Below are 8,868 nucleotides of genomic sequence, written 5' to 3'. Positions count from 1 at the left end.
TTTATGGACTGTAAAGGACTGGCTGAGATCAGTGTGGGTGACTGCCGCACGGGCTGGTGACCTTACATTGTCTGTGTGTGTTGGCCAGAAGCCATGGTTTTCTAGGTGTCCACAAGAGGGTGCTAACAGACTTCTACTAGCCTTGATCTTTTCCATTTTAACACTCTTGCTCTACCAAGTGGGCTGCTAGAGACTCACCCTTCTTCCTGTTGTAAGTACTACCCCTAGCCTCTAACAGGTCGACAGCACTACATCTGGTGACTAAGGATGGAGGGACCTTTTCTGGCCTCAAGGGATACTGTTTCCATCCACCTCCCCATAGCATCAATCATGGCTGGCATGGATTAAAATCCTACCTCCTTAGACCATGTCTTGCACAAAGGGCTTCAAGGGTGGCTTTCTGGTAAGAAGTATGTGTAACAGCAAACTGGAGGTAAAAGCCAGCTTTCTTCTAGAGCATTCTGGAGACCCTTCCAAGTCCTTTCTGGGCTAAACAGGCTGTGCTGCATTAAGTCTCTTAGCACTTAGGTTCCCCAGGAACTTTGAACTTTAGACCTTTTGTACCTTGGCACAGTGACACAGCTTTCTGTGATGGCTTGTTGTTTGAAATAGGGTCTCCAGAAGCCCTGGCTGGCCTTTAACGCCTCCCTCCTGTTTCTGCCTCTCCAGTGCTGGGATTGTAGGCATGTACCACTGTAATTGCTTCCTGCATAATGCTTATAGCTGTTCACTGGTTTGAGATGAAGGGGGAGACAGAGTCATGCTGTTGGCAGGCCACAGCAATCATGGTGTCAGCCAGACAGGTGAACCACCCACTCTTGTTGAGTAGAACTCACCAATCTGACTCTCACAGGCATGTCCTCCTCTAGTGCTCGGGACCTAAAGCATCCAAGGACAGTTTGGTGACCCCCTCTCCCTCTCCCATGCCGACTCCATAATGCGTCCTTGGAGGAACGTATGGAGTTTCCCATGTGTGGCCTCCACCACCCTATGTCCACTATCCCGATGGACAGGAGTTGATTCTTATCCCAAGCCTTGTCCAGTCAGTTTGCTTGCTAAGCTTTCAACCCCCTGCCATTGAAGGCTGCCCTTCACTTATCCAGATGCCACACAGTCATCGTGATTAATGGACAGATGTGTGGGGACTGGGGACCTACTGCCTGACTTCTGGGCTGTAGCCATTCCTTCCTTTAGCTGGTGATCCAGAAGCTGCACTGCCTGTGGCCAGGGTGGAACTGTTCCTTTACCCTCTCAGGAGAGCAGCTTGTCACTAGTCTATCAGTAGACAGGGCAGGTTGCTCCTTTGGCCTCCAGACTGATAAGGCAGAGGAACCGGTCTACTCCGGACTATGCCTTAACAGAAGTTCTCCTTTCATAATGGTTTGGCCAAGGTCTCTGGTAAGCCTCAGGGTCCAGGGACAAACTTATTTGCCCCTTGATTCTCAGTTTTGTACCCCAAAGCATAAACCACTAGAGAGAATGCAGTCTGTATCTTCCCACAGGAAGACTGGGTCTGTCTAACTGAGGCTGCTCATGGCTTATCCTGTGACTGATTTAAGTCTGCAGACTCGGTGCAGAGGACAGGGAGGCAGTACACAGTCCCTTCTTACTCTAACCACCCAACTGTTCTCAGCTCGCATCTCTTGAGGCCTTCCTTGACTTAACGAGAGCCTTGTCTTCTGGGTGTATGCACACAGGATTCTGGTGCTAGCTGAGGCTTCCGCATCAGTATCCTCACCCAAGGGGAGAATCAGACAACAGTAAGGGAGCTCTGCTGGGACAGTTCTTAAAAGGATGGAGATAGCTGGGTATGGTGGCACACACCTTTAATCCTAAACTCAGGAGGCAGGGGTGGGTGGATCTGACCTTGGAGCCAGCCCCGTCTACAGTCTACTGATAGAAACTGCTTAAGGGCAAACTTACAATGTAGTCCTCACAGGAGGCAGAGAACAGGGCTGGCTGTGTGCAGGATACAAGACACGGGATTCAGGACACCTTCTGATCACTTCCCACTACCATCCCTGAATCGGTCACCCCAGCTTCCAGCTTCCTCAGTGAAGTGCACACGGATGCTGCAGGGCCTGACACTCACTCAAGAGTGCTAACCTGAAGCCAACACTTTCCTTCCACTCTGAGGACAGCACCACCCACACCCGCAGGGCACTGCCTCTGGCTAAGTGTAATTTTGAGACAATTGGCCTCTTAGGGATGACAAATGCTCTCTACCTGTGTTCTGAAGCTGATCAACCTAGAGGTTTCAGGAAGAGGCAGCTCATGTTCCCCAGGTCTCATCAGTAAATGAAAACGCAAGTGCACTGTGGGCTGGGATCTGGGAGCATCGACATTCAAAGGACGCACAGACTTTCCTCCTTTATTGTTAAGCTGCAACATACATGGTTTAATAAAACAACAACAAAAACATTTAACAATCAAGTGAAAATAAACTAGAAATGAACGCTCAGAACAAAATCTTTTCCACTGGAAACATGTCAGGACGGACTCGGGCTTCGTCCCCACCTCACGGCGATTTCCTTGTGACTTAGGAGCCTACATACCCCATGTTTTCTGTAGCCATGCAGGCGTGAGTGGAAGTCTGAATGATTAAATAAACGCAAAGTCTGTCGTTTACTGTAAAGAATCATCTCCCGAGGCAGCCAAACTGAGTTAGACAACAAAACCATTTAAGAAACTCGCCACATGTTCGGGTTCATCTTAGAATCCGTGAACCTTCAGCTGCTCCTCCTTGACGATGCCAACCTGTAAAGTGAAAGCCACTGTGCTCAGCAGACTCCCGCCAGCAGCCACAGGGACAGCCCAGCACCGCTGACGGTCCTGAGTGCACTTGCACACCCGCACAGGAGTTCGAGGCACTGTTCCCAGGCCAAGCAGCAGGCCACTTGGCTGCAGCATGAACTGTGCGTGAGCCTCACCGTTTTCAGTCAGCGCTGACACTACTCTACTCCCTATCTCGTGTACGTTAGTCACACAGGGCCTCCAGCCACTCACCTCCAAAAGAAACTGGCAAATGTTCTTCCTTTGGTCGCCTTGAAGCTGAATGACCTCTCCGTACTCAGGGTGTTCAATCACAGTCCCATTACAGGCGAATTTCTACAACACAGGGAGTCAGATGCAGAGGTTTTACTTTTGACAGAACAAATGGAGCCATGCATGACCTGACTGCATTAAGGAGCAGTGTCCTCCAGAACTAAGCGACTCTGTAAATGAATCTGGAGGCCATGCAAAGGAAATTATATTAGGGGAACATCAACAACTGCTGGGCTCATATTTCTGGGAGCAGGGTAACCCTTACTGAGATGGAGAACAAAACAGTTTTCCCGGCCTCAGCTCTGGCATGCACCCACTCCTCACGATCACCTTTTTGAAAGCTTTCACAAGTTTCTTTTTGTCATAATCGTCCGCAATGCCCTGCACAGTGGTCAGCGTCTTCCTGCCGTTCCGCTGCTGGATTCTTATATGAATGTAGTCCTCAGTCCCTGCCGGGAGTAAGTCGTCGCCCTTAGTTGCATCAGCAAAGGGGTCTGTAGAGGGACAGAAAGGTTCCACGGCAGAAAACAAATTACAAAGTGGTATGTGGAAGCCGTCCACTCCAGTTCCAGACAGACTGCAGCCATGCCTCTAGTGTTCCTGCTCCATTTCTGCAGGTAAGGGTGGGGCTCACCGATACTAAGTTTCTCAAATGAGAAAAACCTAGGCAGGCTACATGTGCGGATACTTGAGCTTAAAAGTAGAGAACACTGTTGTTGAAGCCACCCTCTAATGAGACAGAAGACATTTACGAAACCCTAATTTCATATAGCCTTCATATAGCCGCCACGAGAACATGCGTCATCTCGACTACAAAAACATCCAAAACCACCCAACCCAATCAGTTAGCATAGTAACCGAGCCTTATAAATACACACAAACATGAACATACAATCTCAAGAGGTGTGATTTACAAATGACTGCCAGCAGAGACAACAGGACCACTTCCAAGTCAAATCAGAGGCCTCTATCTTACCTGTTTCTAATAGATGCCTCTGAGGACTGCTCAAAACCAGCTGGGTCCAGCCCCACCCCCAGCTTCTGCCAGTGGCAGGTCCTTCAGGCACCCCCCCCCCCCCCTTTCCTGGCCGACTGAATCCCGGATCTCCTAAGCCCTGAGCTTCCTTACTCGCCCAGCAAGGACTGAGCAAACATCCCCCGCACCCCAACACACACACTCGTGAGTCCTCGGAGAGTCACGGGTCTCGCAGTCGCCCTAAAGCTGTCAGGCTCTCCAGCTCCTGGGCCCCACCCCTCCAGTCTCCCTGCAAAGCCCTGGCTAGCCCCAAGGCGACAGAAGAATATCAGAGACTCTCAGCGTCCTGTCAGTGTCAAGTTCCCCGCAAGCCTAGTCTTTGCAGCCCTGGCAAGTGCTGTAGCCCCCTTGTAGGTCTCTGAAGGCTCCGGCCTTTCTATGTCAAGTCCTCCCAGCCTGTGGCTACTCTCCCTGCAGCCTTGGTATATCCCCCAACCCTCCTGTGAGTCCCGGAGACCCCCTGCCCTCCTGCCAGTGTCAAGTTCCCCAAGCGCCGGCCGGGCCCTCGCATCATATGGGGTTGCAGGCCCGCTTAGGGCCGTATCCGAGGCCAGGGGAGAGACGTCCCCGGGGCTAGGGTCGCGGGGAGACCCCGTCGCCATCTTCTGGGCGCCGAGACAAAGCCCAGAGGGACGCGGGCGGCGGCCGGCGGCCGGCGGCCAGCGACTGGACCTTACCGAAAGATTGGAGGTTCTGGATAGTGGACATGCGACACTAGTGTGAGGCCGGTGAGGGGATAAAATTCCTGCGGGGCCCGCCCGGATCACCGTGTCAGGAGGCTGCAGCGGCGAGAAACGGAAATCAATGAAGCGGCGGAAGCCCGGGGCGCAGGAAGACTCGGAGGCGGCGATAGGGCGCGAGCAGGAAGGCGGCGCTGCGGCTTCTCGCACAAAATGGCCGGCGCCGCGTATTTAGCTACGCGCGCCGCCGCCACGTGACCACACGTTCCGCGCGTCCGCCCCGGATCGCTGAGCTGGGGGGCGAGGAGCGGACGGGAGCCCCCCCTGCGGACAGTCGCGGTCCGTCCCGCCCGAGGCGCCGGGTGGAGGCACTTCCGGGTGCAACGGCGAGAAACGCGCCGCGGGGCCTGAACTTGGGGCTCGCGGGGCCCGTGCCTCTGCGCCTCTGTCTCTCTTCCCAGCCCCCTTGGGTTCCCGAGACCCCTGAGTTTTTTTTGCAGAACCTTTGTGGGTGCCACCTGGGAATCTGCCCTTCCAACAAGCCCCAGGATTCGGATGCTGCAGTCTCTACTAAGCTTCACCTGTTTGTCTCAGGTGTTACGACCTGGCCATTAGCAGAGTCAGGAGTGAGTGGAGTGAATGCACTACCAATCCCGCCTGAGCTCTCCTCTCCCGAACCTAAGTCGGAGGCAGGTTCTGAGCGGGATAGGTGCCTGGTACTAGGTGAGTGTGAGTGAGCAGATAAAGTAACTGTAAAGAGGAACCATGCGGGGCTGGGGATTTAGCTCAATGGTAGAGCGCTTACCTAGGAAGAGCAAGGCCCTGGGTTCGGTCCCCAGCTCCGAAAAAAAAAAAAAAAAAAAAAAAAAAAGAGGAACCATGCACAACCATCAGTGGACAGTGGGGAACCGCCTTACTTATGCACGCCTATGCAGGTGATTGGCTTTCTAGACCAAAGTAGTAGACTAAAATATAGGAATTCTTAATCTTTTTGTGAGCCAAGCCTGTCAACCTCGTGTTGAAATGATTTTGGAGGCCTGATGCAAGACATTAGAAACTATAGATGGATAATATAATATGTGCCCGTTTAGCAATCCATTCAATAAGATGTATCAGTAGGTCCAATCATTACTACAATTTCCTTTTTTAAAAGGTTTTATTTTTTTTGTGGTTGAGTGTATGTACCACAGAGGCCAGAAGAGGGTGTCATATCCCCTGGAACTGGAATTACAGATAGTTATGAATCACTATGGGAACAGAACCCAGGTCTTGTGCAAGAGCAGCAACTCCTGGGAAGTCTCTTGAGTTCCATTGCTGTAATTTTAAAAAGGCAAGAAGTATCTGAAGTGTAGTGTGAATGTTTCGGAGACTTCTATTGTACAAAACGGCCACTTCTAATATGTCTATGAACGGTTGCCTGTTGCTTAAAGGGTTGTAAAAAGTACTCTTGTATGCCCCTACACCCACCAGTCAAGTTTTTTTTTTTTTTTTGGTTCTTTTTTTTGGAGCTGGGGATCGAACCCAGAGCCTTGTGCTTCCTAGGCAAGCGCTCTACCACTGAGCTAAATCCCCAACCCCAGACCAGTCAAGTTTTAGGAGCATTACTGACTCAGTTTTTTTCTTATACCATGGTGTGAAAAATTCTAGATTATGAATACTTGAATTCATAATCTTGAGTATCTTCTACATTCATGTGGGTTCTGGGGCTGGAATTAAAGTTGTCAGGTCTGTTCAGCAAACCTGAGCCACCTCACCAGCCCTGGAGTAATTTTAATAGTTATATACATCTTCTTTCCTGATATATTAACACTAATTTCTAAGTAACTTATAGTCTACAAAAGTAGTCACAAGAAGCACAGAATACACAAAACATACCATATAAATTGCTACTCTATTACATGGTTCATTCTCCCTTTTCTTACTAGATATATGTTACCAGTGTGTATCACATGGTTTCTCAGATGGAGCCCAGAGTGAGTGAGACAAAGAAGAAAAGTTAACACAGAAAAGCTTTGGAATTCCTCTGAGATCTGGAGCTGGAGAGATGGCACAGTCTTGCTGTTCTTTCCGAGGACTACAGCAGGCTCCAGCACCCAGGAGTAGGTAGCTCTCAACTGCCTACAACTCCAGCTCCAGGGCGTCAGATACCCTTTTATGGACTCTGTGGGAACCTGCACTCATGTATACATCAAGCACATTGTGGCACACACACACACACACACACACACACACACACACACACACACACTGAAACCTTCAAGGTCTCACTGTCATTAAATCTGTTAGAACGTATCCCTCCATTTGGAAGTAAGGTTTGCATCAGCAGTATCTGAGAAAGCGACAAAAGCTTTAGCCAAGCAAATACAAAAGCAAGCTAAAGGCTCTTCTGACTCTGCCTTCATGGGCTTTGTGTTTAAGCCTCTGGTGTACAGTTGCAGACCTACTGCTCATGTGCAGCACAGAGCTCTTGCAGTATGGCTGGTCTAAATTGAAATGCAAGGTAAATATAAAATATGCATGGACTTCTAAAGATTTCAGTCCACCTGTTCACTTTTACTTAAAAAAAATGTAGCTGCTAGAAAATTTCACATGACATATAGCTTATATCCGATTTCTATGAGACAACGTTAGAGATTGAGAGAAACTCAATTTTTTATAAAAAGAGTAAACTGAAGTGTTTAAAATGGAGTGTGTCTGGCTTTAAGTGGTAACAGCATGGGTTAAGGTGGTCGTTTCTGGCCCTGTCAGAAAGGAGCTTAGACGGGTCACAGGGAATGGCTGACTAAGAAAAGGAGGGCAAACAAAGGGTGACAGTTGGAAGGTTGCCGAGGTTAGAGGTAGACTCCAAACCAGGGTCTTAGCATCTATGCAGCAACAACATACATGAAATCAACCAGAAAACCCACGTGTTACAGGGAGAGAACCTACCGGCTGTCCAGCAGGAATAGCTTTGCCTGGCTGTTGGCCACAGGAGATATTTCTCTTGGTTCCTCACAAAGGGGACACTATGATGTAGCTACCAATCACCCTGGCAGTCTGCCTGCATCGGAGACTGAGATAGGAGTCACTCAGTTGTGTCTTGTGTCTTATGTAGTCATGGGATATGGTGTCTGATTGGAGTCCTGGATCCTTGACCATCCAAGGCTCTGTACAGAATTTGTGACCACAACACTAGTGACTCGGATGTCTCTCTTTGGGGAATTCAGCCCACACATATCCCTGGCTATCGCACTCCGAATTTAACGTTGCAGCCTGACAAGGCCAAGCTCTGTACTGGCTATTCCTGGTCTGGAACTGAGCACACACATAGATAAGACTGCAGGCTGGTTACGGAGAAAGATAGGGGTTCCTCTTGTGGGCTCAACACTCCCCTTCAGTTTATCTCCTAACATTTGTCAGGAGCCTAAGATTCTTATCACATCCTCTTCCCTCTCTCCTTCACAGGGCCACTGTTTCTGCCTCTTCCTCCTCCTCACAGACCAGACCTGTGGCATATCTCCCGCTGTCTTAATATTTCCTTCTCAAGGTAGTTAACAGATGCACCTGGCTCCAGGTCGGTTGGAAAGAACACAAAGAAAACGCCACCTTGAAAAAAAGTATCTGACTTTTTTAAATTAAAAATTATTATTTATTTATTTATTTTTGAAGACACCGTCTAACTGTGTAACCCTGGCTGTCCTAGCTGGCCTCTCACTCAGAGATCTGCCTGCCTCTGCCTCCCAAGTGCGGGGGTCAAAACCATGCACCACCACTCCCAACTGAACAGTGCCTACTCTTTTTTTTTTTTCCTTTTCTTTTTTTTTCCGGAGCTGGGGACCGAACCCAGGGCCTTGCGCTTCCTAGGCAAACGCTCTATCACTGAGCTAAATCCCCAACCCCTGAACAGTGCCTACTCTTTCCTTAGTCTTTTTTTTTTTTTACACCTTTTTTTTTTCCGGAGCTGGGGACCGAACCCAGGGCCTTGCGCTTCCTAGGCAAGCGCTCTACCACTGAGCTAAATCCCCAACCCCCAGTGCCTACTCTTTTTTTTTTTTTTTTTTTTTTTTTTCTTTTTTTTTCGGAGCTGGGGACCGAACCCAGGGCCTTGCGGTTGCTAAGCAAGCGCTC

General features: G+C 49.6%; 1 protein-coding gene and 1 long non-coding RNA gene across 2 annotated transcripts; one reads left to right on the top strand and one right to left on the bottom strand.

Moving 5' to 3' along the window:
- Positions 1-2,347: 2,347 nt before the first annotated feature.
- Positions 2,348-4,964, bottom strand: Eif1b (eukaryotic translation initiation factor 1B). The gene is made up of 4 exons (NM_001106867.1): positions 4,759-4,964; positions 3,376-3,539; positions 3,007-3,108; positions 2,348-2,757 (listed from the first exon to the last, which is right to left on the bottom strand). Exons 1-4 carry the CDS (start codon positions 4,787-4,789, stop codon positions 2,713-2,715), a joined length of 342 nt encoding a protein of 113 aa, NP_001100337.1. The 5' UTR covers positions 4,790-4,964; the 3' UTR covers positions 2,348-2,712.
- A 167-nt stretch (positions 4,965-5,131) lies between these two features.
- Positions 5,132-8,388, top strand: LOC120094297 (uncharacterized). The gene is made up of 3 exons (XR_015628128.1): positions 5,132-5,484; positions 6,687-6,860; positions 8,206-8,388. It is a non-coding gene; the product is annotated as an uncharacterized LOC120094297 (long non-coding RNA).
- Positions 8,389-8,868: the final 480 nt, after the last annotated feature.

Source organism: Rattus norvegicus, chromosome 8, assembly GCF_021556685.1.
Source record: "Rattus norvegicus strain SHRSP/BbbUtx chromosome 8, alternate assembly SHRSP_T2T, whole genome shotgun sequence".
In the NCBI taxonomy this organism is placed as follows: domain Eukaryota; kingdom Metazoa; phylum Chordata; class Mammalia; order Rodentia; family Muridae; genus Rattus; species Rattus norvegicus.
Note: the sequence above shows the minus strand (reverse complement) of the source record. Positions and strands in the feature narration are given on the sequence as shown.

Bases quoted from the DNA above. Each gene is read 5' to 3' on its own strand.
- Eif1b (NM_001106867.1), bottom strand. From the start codon at position 4,789: ATGTCCACTATCCAGAACCTCCAATCTTTCG. The intron at 3,540-4,758 runs GTAAGGTCCAGT...GTCCCTCTACAG, and splicing joins CCAGAACCTCCAATCTTTCG to ACCCCTTTGCTGATGCAACT. The intron at 2,758-3,006 runs GTGAGTGGCTGG...TTCACTTTACAG, and splicing joins TTTGCCAGTTTCTTTTGGAG to GTTGGCATCGTCAAGGAGGA.